General features: G+C 46.4%; 1 protein-coding gene across 1 annotated transcript; it reads right to left on the reverse strand.

The window, feature by feature from the left end:
- Positions 1 to 15270: 15270 nt before the first annotated feature.
- On the reverse strand, positions 15271 to 17488 carry LOC149287312 (histone deacetylase complex subunit SAP30L-B). Its single transcript, XM_089493053.1, has 4 exons — positions 17297 to 17488; positions 16683 to 16805; positions 15924 to 16022; positions 15271 to 15402 (listed from the first exon to the last, which is right to left on the reverse strand). The coding sequence occupies exons 1-4, from the start codon at positions 17486 to 17488 to the stop codon at positions 15271 to 15273; spliced, it is 546 nt and encodes a 181-aa protein (XP_089349179.1).
- Between the last annotated feature and the right edge of the window lie 2229 nt (positions 17489 to 19717).

Below are 19717 nucleotides of genomic sequence, written 5' to 3' on the forward strand. Positions count from 1 at the left end.
ATAAATACTGCCGTACCATGCTGCATAAACATCAGTATGACCTCACAGATTGACTGACCTGTATGATACCATATGCAATACCTATGCACACACAACAGGGATTATAGGCGCATGACATCATAAAGGTGCATATATATATATATATATATATATATATATATATATATATATATTTATATATATATACACATCTAGTAGAAGAAGCTGCAGAAACAAACATGTCCCTCCATACATTTGGTATATTTGTCTAAATATAAATGAGAAAAACCTTATTTCTGTTATTAAATGAATTGAAAATCAAGTCATTTATGGATGATTTTAAAACCTTGCAGCATCTCGTAGGATCATAGAATTCAAAGGCATATCAGTGCCATTTGGTGCATCTAGTCTGACCATTTTCCTGATGTAGAGACTCAGACCTTAATCAGTTGATCTTGTCTTATCTTTATGTCTATCTTTTACATGTTTAAATTCTCTCACTGTATTGGCCTCTACCGCTTCTGATGGGAGGCTGTTCCATTTATCTACCACCGTCTTGGCAAAGTAAAACTTTGTCGCATTACATCTAAACATCTGCCTCTCTAGTTTTAGATGGTGACCTCTTGTTCTAGCGCGTCTCCTCTGCAAAATATATGAAATTCTAAGACGTATGAAATCAGATTTGAATGTAGATCAGTCTTGACCATATTTTCCTGGTGCTTTGAATTTACTCCTCACCGCTTTGTGCTATAGCAATAATTAAACTTACCGGGTCACAACGAGAAAGCCCTGTAACCGCGGGTGAGGGGTCAGAAAGTGACATAGCCTGCGTGGTTGTGTGTGTCTCAGTATTGGACGTGTCCATGTAAGTGTCTTTTACTTTTTCTAATGTCCCAGCGAGGAACCCCAAGCACCTCATAAAGCAATAAAACTCATTTCCTAACTTTTACAAAGTTACCTGCAGCCTCTACCGGCTTTCATTGGTCACAGATGCCCTCTACTGGCTAACAGTGGTATTGCCAGTTCATTGGCAGAGGTACTAAACTGTATTGACCCTCTTTTGGGGTAATACCGTATTGGCTCGGATATAGGCCGCACCCGAATATAGGCCGCACCCTAAAAGTTAGGTGCTTTTCTAAGGAAATTTTTTTCTTAGTTAAAAAAAACCGTAGAATAGTTTTTTCTGCTGCCACTCTGCCCTCCACCCGATATATACTGCCACTCTGACCCCCCCGACTTACCCTGCCACTCTGCCCCCAAGATGTGCCCCCCCCCCGACTTACCAAAGAAGACTCCCATGTGTCTTGCGGGGCCGGCAGGGGACTCCTACGCAATACGCGTAGACAACTTCCGGTGCCGGCACTTCCGCTGGCACTGGAGATTGTCTAAGCGCATCGTGTAGACGTTCACCGGCAGCGGTGATGAGCGTGAACGACCTCCGCTGCCAGCACGTCTGCACGATGTGCTTTAACAATCTCCCTTGCCGGGACCCCCACCGTGGAAATTCCCGGCAAGGGAGATTGTTAAAGCACATGGTGCAGACGTGCCAGCAGCGGAGGTCGTTCACGCTCATCACCGCTGCCGGTGAACGTCTACACGATGCGCTTAGACAACCTCCCGTGCCGACACCCCCCCCCCGTGGAAAGTGCCGGCAGGGGAGGCTGTCTGAGCGTATCAGACTACATGTCCCGGGCGTCGGGCGCTAGACCCCGAATATAGGCTGCACCCCCACTTTAAAGATTTAAAGTGAGGGAAAAAAGTGCGGCCTATATTCGGGTATTTTAAGATTGCAGAAGAAGCTGTAAAGAAGCACATTAGTAGCCATGGATATAACATATACGCTAATGTGGCTGGCCGTTAACCCCTTGTGTACTATACCCCTACTCCATCTAGATTGTAAGCTCCTAAACAAGGGCTTTTTATTGTTTCTGTAAGTGAAAATTGTTCCGTTAACCTATTGTACAGCGCTACGGAATATGATGGTGGTATTTATGATTTATATAACAGGCAAACATGCTTGCCGCTTAGTGATTTGTATTCATGGAATTACCGGACCTGCGGGGGCAACACCACCGTTTCTGTTATTATATATTATTTATTGTTTATATTCTGGTAAAGCAGTTTATATTTCAGAGTAGTTTTGCTTGTGTTTTCCCCGTTTTTGTGACTGGGGCATCTCTAGAAGTCACCCTGTCTCCTGCCGCGTTTCACCGGTGCGGTAAATATTACCAAGATATCCAAGTAAGGATCTGTTGTAATCCTAAGTGCTCCAGATATAACACCAGTAGTTTAATACAACCTTGCTTTATTGCTGAACATTACTGAATAATCAGGATATTAATGCTGACACAAATATATGAGTATCATACCATGCTGCATCACTGCTTAACACTCCCTAGCTTACAAAATGGCCACTGTGCTCTCTGACCTGTGAGGCATTACAGAGGCGGAGCCACTAGTTAAAGTGAGAGGGACAGTGAGATGCAGTATCCTACATTCCAGGCATAACACCTCCTTTCCAACAAAACAAAAAAAAAAACAACAAACAAAATAAACATATGTCCCAATAACAAAAACAATAAAAATCCATCTGAACACAGTTAATACACAGGAACAGTGTCACTGGTGTCAGAAGGCTAGTCTTCTGAAGGAAGGTGAGGGGGCGAAGAGCCTTCAGGATTTTTCCGTGTCCTACGGAAGGACCGACTGAAGTCACGTATTCGTTCTTGAAGTTGTAAGCGGTCAGGAGGGTGGCGGTGGCGTTGGGGACGGCCCCCATCCGTCAGGGTGTCAGGACAGGAAGAAGGGGTATGTGGTGGGTTCAAGCTGGTAACCTCAGAACCAGAATCACAGGCCACCCCAGAAGGTGAATTCAAGTTTTCAGAGTCAACCCAAACGCCATTCCAGATGTCCTCCGTCTCATTGGATTTGAAATTGGGAAGTTTGGGGTTCAAGTGTTCGGGTGACCGGGAACGGGACCTTAATTGGTCTACATGTCGTCTGGTAACAGAACCATCTTCTAGACGGACTGTGTACATCTTGGGTCCCAAAGATTCCACAATAGTGGCGGGAAGCCACCGAGTATTGGAAGATCCATACGATCGTGTCCAGACTGCTTGGTGGACTTCAAAAATGGGAGACTCTTTGGACGTGACCATTTTCTCCTGGGAGTGCAATACATGGTCATGGACAGTCTTAGGATGAAGCATGTCAAAAGCAGTCCATGGCCGTCGGCCTAAAAGCAACTCAGCTGGCGTCGTACCAGTAGTAGCATGTGGTGTTGTTCTGTAAGCGAAAAGAAAAGAGTCCAACTTCTGAGGAGATAGGGACCTTTGGCTAGTTGAAGCCACTGTGGCCTTGAAGTAATTCTTGAAAGTCTGTACAAACCGTTCCGCTTGGCCATTGGTTGCTGGGTAATAAGGCGCGGTTAACTTGTGCTTGATGTTATGAACAGTAACAAAACTCTTAAATTCATGGCTTGTGAATTGGGCCCCATTATCTGTGACAATCTCTCTAGGGTATCCAAACGTGGCAAAGAGATGCAATAATATGACAATCGTAGCTTTTGTAGTTGGCTGGGTTATCGGAAACACCTCGGGCCATTTCGAGTGGGCGTCAGTTATAACCAAAAAGGTTTGCCCTTTTATTGGACCTGCAAAATCCAGATGAAGGCGAAACCAAGGAACCGTGGGCCAAGTCCAGGGCTGAATACATCCTCGTGGTGGGTCTCTGGCAGTTTGTGCACATCCTCTACAAGCATTGACATAGGATGTGATATCTGCATCTATGCAAGGCCACCACACATACCCTCGTGCTTTCTGTTTCATCCTTGTGGTACCAGGATGACCAGCATGTAGCAAGTCCAAGATATGTCTCTGCAGGGTTTTTTGGAATGATCACTCGTTCTCCCCATAAGACACAATTGTCATTCACAGTCAATTCCATCCGCCTCCGGTAGTAAGGTTCATAATCCTCTGGTATAGTCACTGGCCAGCCTGTTTGTGCAAAGGAAAGCACTGTTTTCAGAACAGTATCCTTCATCGTATGGGCTGCTATCTCTCCAGAAGTCAGGAGGTGTGTGGTGGTGTACCCACAAACCTTGACAGATGGAGCAGAGTTTGGAAGCATTTCCGTCAGCCGGGACATTGCATCTGCATTGGAATTTGCATCATGGCTTCGATACTGTATACGGTAGCTATATGCGCCCAAGAATAGGGCATAGCGTTGCAGACGTGCTGCAGTTGTCTGGGAGATTCCTTTGTCCGGGCTAAAGATTTGAAGCAGAGGTTTATGATCCGCTAATATGGTGAACTCTCTGCCATAGAGGTAAAGGTGAAACTTTCGAATTGCCCATATCAACGCAAGTGCTTCTTTATCAATTTGGGCATAGTTGCTTTCTGTCTTTGTCAAGGATCTCGAGGCGAATGCCACTGGTTTCTCAGAACCATCTGGTAGGAGGTGGGAAAGTACCGTACCCAGACCATAAGGCGAGGCGTCGCAAGCCAAAGTGAGAGGCTTGTGGAGGTCGTAGTGTGCAAGCATACGTGAGGCCAATAGTTTATGTTTGGAGAACTCAAAAGCCTGTTGACATTCTGCTGACCACTCCCATCTGGAGCGTTTCTCTAGAAGTTTATGTAGTGGGAACAAGGTGTGAGCCAGGTCTGGAAGAAACTTATTATAGTAGTTGAGTAGGCCAAGGTATGATCTTAGTTGTTGGACATTTGATGGGGCTGGCGCTTTGACTAGAGCGTCGACCTTGGCTTCAGTGGTGTGTATACCTTCAGCATCTACTAAGTGGCCACAAAACTCCAACTTGGGCACCATAAATTTGCATTTTGCTAAGTTCACCTTAAGACCATGGTCCTGAAGTCTTTGTAAAACACGCTCTACATTCTGCTTGTGTTCTTGGTCCGTACGGCCAGTGATGAGCATGTCATCTAAGAGACACTGTGTGAAAGGAATATCTGCTAAGATTGTATCCATCTTCCTCTGCCAGATGGCTGGTGCAGGTGCTATGCCAAACACCATACGATTGTATTCGTACAAGCCTTTGTGCGTGTTAATGGTGAGGTATTTCCGGGAAGAGGGGTGGACCTCAAATTGTAGGTAGGCTTGTCGGAGATCAATCTTTGTGAACTTCTGTCCCCCAGCAAGTGAGGCAAAGATGTCATCTACTCTGGGTAGAGGATACTGGTCTATATCCAGTTGAGAATTCAGTACCATGCGAAAATCCCCGCAGATGCGCAAGTCCCCATTTGATTTCTTTACTGGCACAATAGGTGATGCCCATTCACTGTGTTCTACTTTGGAAATGACGCCCTGTTCTTCTAGCCGGATGAGTTCAGCTTCCACTCCTGCTCGAAGGGCAAATGGTACTGTCCGGGCCTTGAAGAATCTAGGATGGGCATCTGGTTTCAGCTTGAGCTTTACACAGTCATTTTTAATTTTTCCCAACTGGTCTTTAAAAACCTCAGGAAAACGCTTTTTCAAGGATTCCACCCATCCATCATTCTGTGTTGATGGAACTGTAAGGGTGTTGCAAGGGTTCTTGATGATGTTTGGCATTCCCAGATGAGCAATCCAGTCTCTACCGAAGAGGGGTGGTCCTCCATGCTTCAGAATATATAATGGTAGTCTTTTTGTCTGACCCTTGTATGATACCTGTACCTTTGCACATCCAAGTGGGTGGAGTACTTGCATGGAATATGTCTGCAGCTTGATTGGGGTTGGGTGGATAGTTGCCTGAATATGTAGTTGTCTCCAGTGTCTTTGTGTGATGACTGAAACCGCAGCTCCTGTATCAACATCCATTTTTAGTGCCTTTCCTTCAATGGTTACTTCTACTGTCATTGCAGGGTTTGACGAGTGTAGGCGATGTATAGTTAATCTGTGTAATGGTTCATCATTGTCTGATTCAGATGAAGAGGTAGGTTTCTCAACTCTGTACGTGTTCTTCTTGGTGTACCGCTGTTGTTTTTCCCTTATGTTCCTACTACGGCAGACGCGTCTGAGGTGGCCCATTTTTCCGCAATGGTGACAAGGTTGGTCCTTAAATCGACAGGTTTTGGAGTCATGGTCTGTATTGCCACACCGGTAGCAGGCTGATTTGGTTTGGGGTGGAGATCTGTATTTCCAGTTGGATGCAGTAGAAGTGACTGCTGCTCTGAAAACCTCCTCTTTCACTCCTTCTTTGTGAACCTGATGGTTTAATGCCTCAGTATCCCTGACAGCCATTTCCATGACTGATGCAATCTCAATCGCCCGTGTAAGGGTGAGTCCTTGTTCAGTCAGAAGTTTCTTTTGAATGGTTTCACTATTCAGTCCCAGGACAAACTTGTCCCTAAGAGCTATGGGTAGGTACTCCCCAAATGAACAGGTGGAGGCCAGTTTGCGAATGGCTACCACATAGGCCTTAATATCTTCCCCGGATTGCTGCTGCCGCTGATAAAAGCGAAATCTTTCTGCAATTTCCAGAGGTTTTGGCTGGAAACGATCCTCTAGTAGTTTTAGTAATTCCACTAGTGTTTTGCTTGCTGGTTTCTCAGGAAACAGAAGGTCTCTTACAGTGTCATATGTTGTAACTCCCACCACTGTCAGGAATACAGCTACCTGCCTTTCAGGTGGTATGGTGTTTGCACTGAAGTAATGTTCTAATCTTTCAGTCCAGGAACTCCAGGAGGTCTGCTCTCCATCAAACTCACATAATGTGCCTATCAGTGCCATGATCTTACTGGACAGTCTGTGGATGGCAGTGTGTAATGATTACAATACCTCTTGTTATTTTCTAGTTCAGGCTGAGTAGGGTCTTTGTAAATCCCATCCTCGTCGCCACTGTTGTAATCCTAAGTGCTCCAGATATAACACCAGTAGTTTAATACAACCTTGCTTTATTGCTGAACATTACTGAATAATCAGGATATTAATGCTGACACAAATATATGAGTATCATACCATGCTGCATCACTGCTTAACACTCCCTAGCTTACAAAATGGCCACTGTGCTCTCTGACCTGTGAGGCATTACAGAGGCGGAGCCACTAGTTAAAGTGAGAGGGACAGTGAGATGCAGTATCCTACATTCCAGGCATAACAGGATCTAAGAAAAACACTTTGTGGCAAAATGGGGCAAACAAGCACAACAAGCTACCACAGGTGTCGTTGCAATAATAAGGATGGTGTAATCAGGGACGGTTTAATGTCCCTGATAGCCTCTCTCTATATATGTGTATGTATGTATGTATGTATGTATATATATATATATATATATATATATATATATATATATATATTAAATGAAAATATTATTAAATGAAATATTAAATATATATTTAATGAAATATTAAATGAGCAATTTAACGTCGATTCTTTAAATAAATGGAAAAAATAAGCACTTACCTAAGGTAGAAGCTGCAGCACTGCTGCTCATCAAACCTACTGGAGGTAAAACATCACGAGCCACGAGATGTGTTCAGCCAGGCGGACCTCGCAGCCATCATATGCCCATTTGGTGGCCATGCCTACTATACTGCCAATACCAGCCAGCCCCGGCATTGGCTCACGCAAGCGTTCCAGGGAACCAATGAGAACACTTTTCCTGCCAATACCACCTAGCCCCGGCATTGGCTCACGCAAGCGTTCCAGGGAACCAATGAGAACACTTTCCTGCCAATACCACATAGCCCCTGCATTGGCTTATGCAAGAGTTCCAGGGATCCGATAAGAACACTTTCCTGCCAATACCGGGATGCTTTAAGTGGCAAAAGCCATTAAAAAAATGCACAATGGAGAGAGCGCTGCAGCTTCTCCTAAAGGTAAGTGCTTTAACCCCATTATGTTCATTTGTGGGGTTGTATGGGGGACTTTATACATTTAATATAGATTATATTATTTCCAAAGCCGTTACAGGAAATTTCGGTACCTTTTTTCCTGATTAAAAATCTCTCTTTAATATAAAATCTGTCATTTTTTTCTATTTTTGAAGATTTAACCCTGCGAGTAACGTACGGGACTTCGGACAGCCAGATGCGAATAGAATGCACAGAATAAAGGCAAGCGTTTATTGCTCCAAAGCTTCGATGTCACTCCCTCTGACCAAGAACCATCATTCCTATCCTGTTGGCCTAAATAGACATTTCTCAGCCCAATAATCCTACTCATTTTTCGGAGTATTTATCAAGCGACTAATAAGAATAAACAATATAAACTATAACTAATATTTACGCCCGACATTGTGAGAATAAGATTAATTTGTAGGTTTTGTATACATTGTGTTAATTCTTTTCAGATCATATAGCCTTCCAGCACCCAAAAATGGAAATTTTTTTACTTACCGTAAATTCCTTTTTCCTTAATACAGTGGCAGTACCAGTGGGTAATGTTCTTTCCTAGGGACAAGTAGAATCTAAAGAGAGTAAAGAGTTAAATTGCCCAGAGCCCCTCCTCCTTACCCATAAAACCCGGGACCTCTCGAAGAGAATCAGTAAGTAACAAGACACACACAGAAAGATGCTTGCCAAAATATAAGTTTATTCCACCAAAACAGGGGAGGGAAACCTGTACTGCCACTGTATTAAGGAAAAAGGAATTTACGGTAAGTAAAAAAATTTCCATTTTTCCTGGCATACAGTGGCAGTACCAGTGGGATGTAGCAAGATCCCGGAATTGGGAGGGAAAACGCATCAGGAAACCACCGCCTGGAGCACCTTACGCCCAAAATCCGCCGCAGAGGAGGAGAAGATGTCTAGCCGATAATGATGAACGAAGGTGGAGAATGAGGACCAGGTAGCAGCTTTACAGATGTCCTCAGGGGAAGCTGCGGCCTTTTCTGCCCAGGAGGTTGCCATGGCCCTCGTGGAATGGGCCCTGATGGGCCATTGCAGAGTGAGGTTATTGGACTGGTATGCCATCCGGATGGCGTCCACCAACCACCTGGAAATGGATGATTTCGAAGCCGCTCTCCCGGCCAAGCGCCCGAAAAAATTCACAAACAGCTGGTCCGAGGTACGGATGGAGGAGGTACGAGCAATATAAATCTCTAAAGCCCGTTTTACATCCAACGTGTGCCATGCAGACTCTTCAGGAGAGGAAGGAGACGGGAAAAAAGTGGGCAGAATCAAGGGCTGATTGAGACTGGACCTGGAAATCACCTTAGGGAGAAATGAGGGTTTGACATGTAGAACAACCTTATCCTCATGAAAAATGGTGAACTCAGGAGAGGAAGAAAGAGCTTGGATTTCTCCAATTCTCCTAGCCGAGGTAATAGCCACCAGAAAAATCGTCTTCAGCGAAAGCAGCTTAAGGGACACTTCCTCCAGAGGTTCGAAAGGCGCTGAACAGAGAGCATGAAGAACCAGGGAAAGATCCCATGATGGAAAAACAGACCTCCTAGGAGGACGACGAATAAGGGCGGCCTTAAAAAAAGTCTAATAAGCACGTGAGATGCCAAATCCGAGAGAAAAAAATGACTAAGGGCCGAAATCTGCCCCTTAAGGGTCGAGACACTAAGGCCCAAAGCCAGACCCTCTTGCAAAAACTGAAGGATGGAGTTGATGGACAGAGGGAAAATCGAACGATTCTTGTCGGAGCACCACAGGAGGAACTTGGTCCACACCCGCAAATAAATTCTGGAAGTAGAAGACCTGACTGAAGACAGAAGAAAATTAGACATATCTTCGTCCAGACCCTGGTAACTCAAAATCAGCCTTGCAACAGCCAGGCTGTCAGACGGAAGACCTGAAGAAGATCCGGAAGGACGACGTTCTCCAGAAGCTGGGACGAAATCGGCAGTTCCCAATAGGAGACGGTCAACTGCCTGAGGAGGACAAACCAACTCCTGTTGGGCCAGTACGGAAGGATGGCCAAAACCCTGGCCTTGTCGAAACGAATCTTCTGCAGCACGCGAGGAATCAGAGCCACCGGCGGGAAGACGTAGGCCAACCGGAAATTCCACACCATGGACAGACCGTCCAGGACATGCGGCGAATCCCTTCTGTTGAGAGACGCGAACACCGGAACCTTGCGGTTTAGACGAGTCGCCATCAAATCCACTTCCGGAAGACCGAAACGTGCCACCAACATGCAGAATGTTTCTGGGGTCAAGGAACACTCCGTCTGAGACCATTTTGACCTGCTTAAATCGTCTGCGATTAAATTGTAGCGGCCTCTGATATGAGTCGCCGAAATATCCGACAAATGAAGTTGGGCCCATTCCATAATCACTGCACACAGAATCTGAAGACTCCGTATCCGCGTCCCACCTTGTTTGTTGACATAGGCGACGGCCGATGCGTTGTCCGATTGGATCTTTACCGCCTGCCCCTCTATGAAGGGCCTGAAGGCCAGGAGTGCCTGAAGAACAGCCTTCAGCTCTCGGAAATTTGAAGAGCGGGCCGCATCCACTGGAGCCCAATCTCCTCTTCGAAAAAGGGAACCTAAATGGGCTCCCCATCCGCGGCCGGAGGCATCTGTAGTGAGAATGATCCAACTTCTGGGACGGAAAGAGAGACCTCTTGTGAGATGGGTCGACTGTTTCCACCAATTTAAGTGGGACAGGACCTGGCCACTTATTGTGAAGGACGAATCCAGGTCCTCTTCTTGCTTGGACCAGCTTGAGAGAATCTGCCACTGCAAGGGACGAAGCTGACACCTTGCCCAAGGTACTGCCGGGATGGAAGCAGTTAGCAGACCCAAGACGCTCATAGCCTTCCTGACCGAGCAAGTTGGACACCTTTGAAGTGCTGCAATTTCCCGTCTTATCTTTATCTGCTTGGGACGTGGAAGATAGACGCAAAGGGACCTTGAGTCCACCAAAAAACCCAGGAACAGAATCTTGGAAGAAGGGATAAGGTAAGATTTTTGCTTGTTTATCAACCAGCCGTGTTGTTCCAAAAAGTTCATTGTTGTGGACAGATCTAGTAACAATTTTTCCCGGGAAGCTGCCATGATCAGCCAGTCGTCCAGGTAAGGAATGATGGAAATATTCTGTTCCCTGAGGTGCGAAGTCAACGGACAAAGAATCTTTGTAAAAACTCGTGGGGCAGATGCCAGACCGAATGGAAGGGCCTTGAATTGATAATGATGCACCCTCTGATTGACCCGTAGAGCAAATCTCAGAAACTTCCTGGATGCCTCGGCTATGGGGACATGAAGATAAGCGTCCTTTAGGTCTAAGGTGACCATCAAATCTCCCTCCTTTAAGACCTGAGTGACTGAGGCGATACTCTCCATCCGAAAATGCTGATAGGGAATGCAGCGGTTGACAGTCTTTAGGTCCAAAACCGGACGAAGGGAGCCGTCCGGCTTCGGCACCAGAAATAACCTGGAATAGACTCCTTGAAACCTGTGGAGAACAGGGACCTGCTCTATAACTCCCTTTTCCAAAAGCTTCATGCTTTCTGAGAACAGCGTCAAATTCTTTGTTACCAAGGGGTAAGATGAAATCTGGAAATGGCGGACCGGAGGACGAAAGAACTCTATCCTGTAACCATGAGAAATAATGCGTCGAATCCACGGATTTTGCGTGGTCTGTTCCCAGGAGAGACTGAAATGCTGCAGGCGACCTCCTACTTTGTCAGAATTTCCTTTTGTCCTGCTTTCTCGGCCGGTCTTGGAATTTCTTATCTCCAAAGGGCCCACGAAAATTCTGAGATCTAGCAGATTGGAGAAAAGGCCTCGGGTTCCTATATGGATATCTACGACTCCACCTAGGTCTTCTATCCTGTGGTAAGGCTCTCTTAGTATCAGAAATCTGTTTTATAAGGTCTTCCAAAGGTGCACCAAACAACTTCTTCTTTTCCAAAGGTAAGTCACAGAGAGCCGCTTTTGAGGCGGAATCAGCCGTCCAAGACCGTAACCACAGGGCTCTGCGCGACACAGAAGACAAAGCCATGTTCTTGGCTGATAACTTCAGAGATTAATGCGCCGAATCCACAAAAAAACTGTTAGAGAGCTTTAAGTTCTTTAAAAGCCTAGAAATCTCCGAGTCGGAATCATCCGCAAGACGATCCTGCAAAATCTGAATCCACATGTGCTGGGCTCTAGCCACCGCTGCACTGGATACCGCCACCTTACATTGAGCTCCTGCAGCCTGAAAAATACGCCTGCACGAAGTTTCCGCTCTCCTGTCCATGGGGTCTTTAAGCCCGGACGCCTCACCAATAGGGAGAGTAGTCTTTTTAGAGAGCTGGGCCACTTGTACGTCCACTTTGGGGGGCTCATCCCAGGAATATTCCCCTTGAAGCCTGAACAGCTGCTTAAACTGTTTTGAAATGAAAGCTCGCTTCCCAGGGTGCTTCCATTCCCTGGCAATAAGGTCATCCACTTTAGGCAGGACAGGGAAACCCTTAATTCTTCCTATATCATCCTCCAGGAGTAGGCGAGACACCTCCTTGGTGAACTTACGGAGGTCGTGGGGAGGAAAAACCATCTCATCCTCCGAACTGTCACTTGATGAGGACTTAGAGGACCGGGAGATCTCACCCAAGGAAAGGTCAGATGGAGAGGAAGACCTGGACCTCTTGCGCTTGTGAGCTGACCCACTCTTAACTTTCTCCTGGGTCTGAGCCGCGGAGAACTGAAACGCCTCAAATGTCTGCGCCAAATTTTCCTGGAACCACCCAAGGAACGATTGCAGGTCTTTACGCTTCTCAGAAGCAAGCTGTTCAGCAGAGCAGGAGTTACATAATTTTTTCCTGCAGCCATCGGGAAGCGGAGTAGCACATTCAGCACATGTAAAATGCTTAGCTTTAGCAGTGGCTTTTTTGGGAGCTGGAGCAGGTCTCTTATCCTTATCCGGATTTTCTGACGGCACCGGACTAGACATCTGATAAAACAAAAGCAAGTATAAAAGAAAATTTTTTTTTTTTTTTTTTTTGGAGGGAAGAGGAAAAGAAAGAGCAAAGATAAAAAAAATATCTTACCCTAACCTCCTCTGAACCGTGTGGGGGGGCTGGTGACACGGTTGCACTGTACTGACGAAAGCTCCAGCAGTCAGACAGGCAAAGCGCATTATAAGCAATTTAAAATTGCCGCCCTCCGGAAGATCCGACTCGCGCACGCTCAGTAGCACGATCGGATCTTCGGTGGAACGCAACGACACCCGGGCGTGCGTTCCACCAAACTGCGCATGCTCCCGCTTCCTGAACATCAAAAGGAAGACTCACCACATCCTCCGTAACGCGAACCGCTACGGAGGGACGACCCCTCTCTGCTCACCACCCGGGGAGCAATCGGAGGCAACGAAACCCCCAGGCAGCAACCCGTGCGCCTCACCAGCTTGCCGAAAATGTCCGGACCTGACGATTCCACCTGTCCGTCCCTGAAAGGGACAAGAAAAGAACTGATTCTCTTCGAGAGGTCCCGGGTTTTATGGGTAAGGAGGAGGGGCTCTGGGCAATTTAACTCTTTACTCTCTTTAGATTCTACTTGTCCCTAGGAAAGAACATTACCCACTGGTACTGCCACTGTATGCCAGGAAAAACTTTTTTTATACAGAAAAATAGGCCGTCAGGTATAAGGATTTCTCTGAGTTTTGTTCTTCGCAGCTAAACACATGGCTGGAACAACGCATGCCTCCCAACTGTCCTGCTTTGCATGGGACAGTCCTGATTTTACCCCTCTAGTCCCACTTTTCGGAACAGAGGTAGCGCTCAGCAGGCCAGCAGGGTTGCAATCCCACGGTTCAGATTGCGTTACAGATTGTGCAATGATGTATTCAGCATGTGTGACATCATATTTCTTAAGAGAAAATAACACATTCGGTTCAGATTATTTGATAACCAAGCACTCAGTTAATGTCTTACCTTAGTGGAACAGCATCTTTACTCTTCCACAGAGTAGTAATGCAATATTTGTAACGATACAAATACTACAACAACCACGTTAGACTTTGGTCCAAGAACGCATGATAGTTATTCTTTTTCTTTCTAACACAAAACATGCATTCTAAGAAATGTATTCTTTGTATTAAGTTTAAGAAAAAAAAATACCCCAAAACTAAAATTTATTTCAATCAGAGATAAGATTAAAAAAAAATAAAAAAAACATCTGAACAAATTGTGAACCACCAAGAGATTTTAATTAGGATTCAAGACTATATTTTAGTACAATAAATACTTAAAAAAGTGTAAAAATGACTTTAAAATATATATATGGTAACCTAAGAAAAAAAAGACAAGAATGTATAAAAGGGGTTTTTAGAACCTGTTAGGACGGCTCAACGGACCCCACGCTTGTGCGGTCGTTAAGGTCTCGCCAGCCTGTGATACCGAGTAGTGTCTACAGACCTCTACGGTGTTAGTGATAAAGATCTATACATTATGTCTGCCGGAGAACGTATGTACACAATGGACACCATGAATACGCAGGTGCTCTTTGGCAGTGTAACTCACATTTTACAAAATACTTTCTTCCGCCCGTTCCATTTGCTCAGATTCTCTACAATGGATTCCTAAAATACCGGATCGTGTCACATAATGTGCTTCAGGGCTCTGAAGACCACCGGTAACCGTATGAGGGTCCCAGGGACTCTTCCTATCCCAAAGCTCCCCATATATCATCTCGTTCAGCGTTGAATCCGCCCCTTTCTGGGGGGGGGGAGCCTTTTTCTCTGGCTAGAAGATCGTGAAAAATGGGGTTTGGCAGCAAGTTTCTAGACAGGAGTTGAGACGCTGATTTGTTGGCTGATAATAGAAAAACAGTCCGGTGTATATTCACACATTTCACGTTAAAGTGATCGAAGCGTGGATTACCCTAATGGTTCCTAAGAGGTCTCTCCTAAGCCTAACACGCTGTATTGTATACCGATGTTGGCGCTTGCCAAGCTTCTACGGCAAAGTTTGCTTGAGTTGTGATATTTACATGGAAATTAAAAAGAATGAGTCCCAATCAGGGCGAAGGAGAGAAGGCAGTGGTCACACTGATACTGGACAGCACCTTATTGCTGAGAATTACACATGCAGATCTCGCATCAGCCATCCATAGCTGCCGAGAGCGGAGTGAGGTGGGCCAACATGCCCGAATGTCGTTTTTTGCTTCAAATTGTTTTGCGGTCTCCTTTGACTCCAAATGTGTAGGGGAAGCAAGCTGGTGGTTGGTTCTTACTGTACCTTAATCCTGTCACATGCAAAGCACAGTCCAACATGCCCTAGTCGTTACACAGACATGTGCTCCTAAGCCTCGGTCATAGATAGGAGAGGCCAGTTCCATTCTTATGGCACAATACAAAAGTTCCTATGTACAATACAATTCATTGGCTTTCCAGGTCTGCTGCAGTCAGTCCCGTCACGTTGGCAGCTATGCATCCAGCTGCTTGCTGCTCTCGGACTTCTGGTCCAGCCGACTTCTGTTGCTCTTCACCATGTATATGAAATAGGCCAGCGTCTCCTTCTCGTTTACGGGAATGTTGCGGAAGTGTCGACTCACCGTCTGTTAAGGGAGAGTCAATGAAGATGTCTCAGATGGAAATGAAGACTTCAAGCTCCATATTAAGGATTTTTGTTAACCAGTGGGACACCGGTTTTACCGCTGAACACATTACCTCCGCTGCCTTTACGTTAAATAAAAACATAGAAAGTGGCATTCAGCCCATACAGCCTGCCGACCCTCCGAATACTTTCCTTAGTCCCCGGCCTTATATTAAATAGAGCTTAGCCTTATGCCTATCCCATCTAAATAGACACATCCCATCCCATGCATCGTTAAAGAGATAAATCTAATTTTGCTGTAAATCCTCTAAACGAAAACTACTTAACGTCTATGAGATCGTAACAAGATGGGGCTTGCTGGACATCACCCCCCCCCCCGTTACACACATAGTATGGCCCATTCAACACTGAGCCGTAATGCAGATTGTTGGGGGGGGGGTCATTTTGGAATCAGTGGGACATCATTTCCCTCTGCGGCTCAGAGACCAATAAAGTCCCTTGGAGGATTAACACTTAGCGTACCTCTGCAAGCTGTGCCTTGTTAAGTCCTGGACGAGTCTGCAGCTTATAATGTCTTTTATACCTGCGCAGTGTGTTCACCTGGAGCTGAAACAGGTCGACCTGCGAACAGAGAAAAAGACTAGGTTTACAATCCAAGAGGCAACATCAACACCCCGCGCAGCCGTGATCTAAAGCCTAACTACTTATAGCTGTAACCGGATTCGAAGAACATAAGGGTAAAAGAGGTGAAAATTATCTGAAATATGCAAAGATGTGAAGATGCTTTGGCTCTGCTCGGCAACCCAATACTGAAGCCTGTCTCTAGAGAAGGACGCGGGAGATGGACCATAGCCACCAGTAATGTGAACCAGTGTGGGGGGGACACAGTGGCTTAACAGCCTGTTCTGCAGAGCATCCCCTCTGCGGAGCATCTCAATATATATATATATATATTCTAAAGAAACAGCCATAACAAGGGGGCGCCAGAACGGAAACAAGAGGCTTTTTTTCTCTGGCACAAAGGGAACCAACAAACCCCAGGCATACGTTTGTCCTTCAAGGTCCTCGTCTGTAGGGTCTGGTTGGCACCCCTCCAGGCACAAGAGAACAAGGATGGCCCTTGTCGGCCCCACGAGACCCGCAAAGGGAGAATTATTATAAAAAACACGTTTGAGATGAACTCATTAACAGCTTTTACTTCGCTGACCCCTGAGGAGCGCAACGAGTAACAGGTATCAGCGTCACTATTTGTGGCGTTCGGAAGTAGAGACGCTCTATCACCTCTGGCACATCTGTCTCGTGCTCCGGGGAATCTCCGCCATCATCGCTGGTCTTCCTCTTCCGCTTGTTCCGGACACTTTGTATGAAGTTCTTGTGAAAGTCGCATATGTAAAGATGACGTACCTGAGGAAGAACACATTTCATGAGGTAAACTCTTTCATTTTAACATGGGGGTCTGTAGCCTTTAAGGTGGGAACTAAACGCTATTTACATGATCTGTGCCTATTTCTCTGGGCTGGGGAGGGTAATAACGGAGTAGGAGAGAAGCTGCAGCCCTCCACCATGGTCTAATAATTCTTGTCACTGATTGGCTGCTTAAAGCACTTGCACTGAAATTAATGGGGGGCTTTCCACTCATGTGCACGGGGGTCTTATTAACAGCCCTCCCTGAGCCAGTGCTGGAGCTGACTGGAGGGGAGTATATCGGACAAAAAGCCTATGGGGGGGGGCGGCATCATAAAAACTTAAAGGTCCCCTCAGCTATAATAAGCTTTAAAACGGATACGGTGGCCGGTGGCCCTTTCACTCAGCGCGGGGTTATATGATGGGGATTATGGATACGGGCTCTGAGGGAGCCCGGGTCTCGCGTGGATTTTGCACGCAGGGTCACTCACGCTCTTGTCGATATCCAGCTTGAGCTTCTTCTGGGAGATGCTCTTTTGAACCCTCTTACTGAAGGACGCGTTGCCCGCCGGCCGAGCGCAGCGCTCGCCACCATCGATCAGGCAGCAGATCTGACCAAAAAACGGTGCGGTGGGGGCCGGAGGCCCGTCCCTGCTGTCTTCCTCTGTGCTGAAGCCGTTCATTCCCGCTCTTTCCGTATCATCAAACCAACCAAAACAAAACAACCATGCCGGGCCTGTCACCAGTTAGACTCCTGCAGCAACCGAGCCGCCAGCACCCTGACAACGGAAATCCCGCCCTCTTCCGCACGCTGAGTGGTCATTGCTTTCCGTAGGGGGAGAGACGCTGGAAACATAGCACACACCATTGGCCAAACCCGCTATCACACAGGCTGCGAGAAGCCACGCCTTTTCCGGCTACGCTAGTAGCTTTGTTAACTCAAACTGTGTACTTCCTTAAAGGGGCGGCACCCTGAAAAGTTGGCCCAGTTTGAAATGTAGCCCTTTGCAGCATTTAAAGAGACAGTGCACTTTACTAAAGCAATGCATAGCAGATGTCCATTCGATGTAAACATATGCTATAGAACTCACCGAACCCGCAGACATATTGTGAATGGAACTGGTCAGGCATTTGGCAGCTATTGTCTCTATTTTGCAAAAAAAAAGAACAAAAGCTTATACCCCCTGCTGGTGTGAAGTGGATAATGCAGCCTCCTGTCTTCCTTTGCAGAGAACCCCTGCCATTTCTGCCCCTGTGTGTTCAGTAGGGTGCAGGAAAGCAGGAATCCCTAGTGAAAGCTTTGCTGGGCGTCCCTCGGTTTCTGTGTCCATGTGTGATTTACTGAAAATAAGCCCAGTTAAGGACAGATTGGCCGGGGTTGCTCAGCCCAGGGGCTGGTGGAGCACCGAAGTGTCTGATGCGGTTGCACGACTGCGAGGGCCATCTTTAACACAAGGCATCTTGAGCCCACAGCAATAGTGATCGAGGGGGTCGCAACCGTGCCCGGCCAGGCGACCCCCACGTTTACTTCTGCAGGGGCCTGCTGCTTACCTGTGCATTGCACAATGCCAGCAACGTCTCTTCTACCGCCAAGGGGATGGATGAACCCAGCAGAGTCATGTTAAGTCACATGGCCCTGCTGCGTTCCTACTTCCCCCGGGCAGTAAAAGAGACGTTTTTCGAGCAACACAGGGGGAAGCAGTGGGTTCCTGCGTGCGGCAAAGAGAAATCTGCAGTTCATGTAAGGGAGTGGGGGAGGGTGTATTGTATTGTGGGCAAGTCCTGTGTTTCCAATCTGGGTGCTAGGCAGGTCCTGTGGATGTAATCTGGGTGCCAGGGCTCACATGATACTAAAGGGGAGGCTGGCTGGGTAGCATAAATACAAAATGTGGGGCTGACTGGGGAAATACACAAGGGTGTGGTGGCATTAATTCACAAGGGATTGCTGGCTGGGGGCATCACATAAATCAATATTAAAGCGGGGCTGGGTGGTGGGATGATGTGTCCTGGAAAACATGGCAGAGGTGGTCTGGGTGTGTGTGTGTTTTGGTGTCTGTGTGGCAGAGCCTGTCCTGGTGTGTGCATGTTTGGATGTCAATGTGGCAGAGCTTGTCCTGGTGTTTGGGTGTTGTTGTGGCAGAGCTTGTCCTGGTGTGTGTACTTGGTCATCTGTTTCCCGGCACTTTACTTACTGTCGAAATAAACTGAACTATTTAATTTTTACTTATTCAGAGATAAAACACCATGCTTTGTAGACCACTTCAGTACAAACCTTTCTAGGCCCAGAAATCAGTGAGAGAAGTAAAGGTTTTGTGTTATTTCCTCTATTTCAATCTGCATATTTTATTACAATGGATTAGTGGCACAAAATTGTGATTTAAGGCATCCCGTGTATGATGGGTTTTTTTCCTTTTAGTGTACTGATGTACTCCCAATCCCATCACATTAGATTATATCCTATATTATCTGCCTAGCACCGATGTCATCTTTATCCAGCACACATGGATGCCGAGGAGTTAAGATTCTGTATATTTTATTTATTTCTATAAAAAGGCCACCAAAATCCTCAGCACCAGGCCCATGATGCTCTTAATCCAGCCCTGCCTGCTGATGTCGGTGGGAGTTCAAGCTGATGTCACGGGACGGGGCAAATGGATGGGCAGTGGGCCTCGTCAGGACCCTGTGACCTGGAGGATTCTGGTGTCAACCAGGAGTCTACGGGCAAAACAGGAAGAGTTCCCTGGTATGATTCCGCGTCTCCTTTCCTAGCTGGAAAGAGCTACATCATGTCTCTCTCTTAACCTCTGGCTCCAGTCATCATTTCAAATGATATTTCCTTTTAGGTGTTGCCAAAGATTCTAAGTAGCGACTCATCACGCCCTCAAAGCTTTACATTTTGTTATACATTAAAA

Source organism: Sceloporus occidentalis, unplaced genomic scaffold (assembly GCF_023333645.1).
Source record: "Sceloporus occidentalis isolate IW3139 unplaced genomic scaffold, rSceOcc1.0.p SCAF_62, whole genome shotgun sequence".
Lineage (NCBI taxonomy): Eukaryota > Metazoa > Chordata > Lepidosauria > Squamata > Phrynosomatidae > Sceloporus > Sceloporus occidentalis.

Coding starts and splice junctions, on each gene's coding strand:
- LOC149287312 (XM_089493053.1), bottom strand. CDS start 17,488: ATGAACGGCTTCAGCACAGAGGAAGACAGCAGGGACGGGCCTCCGGCC. Junction 16,806..17,296: donor AGCTGGATATCGACAAGAGC/GTGAGTGACCCT, acceptor GTTCTTCCTCAG/GTACGTCATCTTTACATATG. Junction 16,023..16,682: donor ACGAGACAGATGTGCCAGAG/GTGATAGAGCGT, acceptor CTCTGTTCGCAG/GTCGACCTGTTTCAGCTCCA.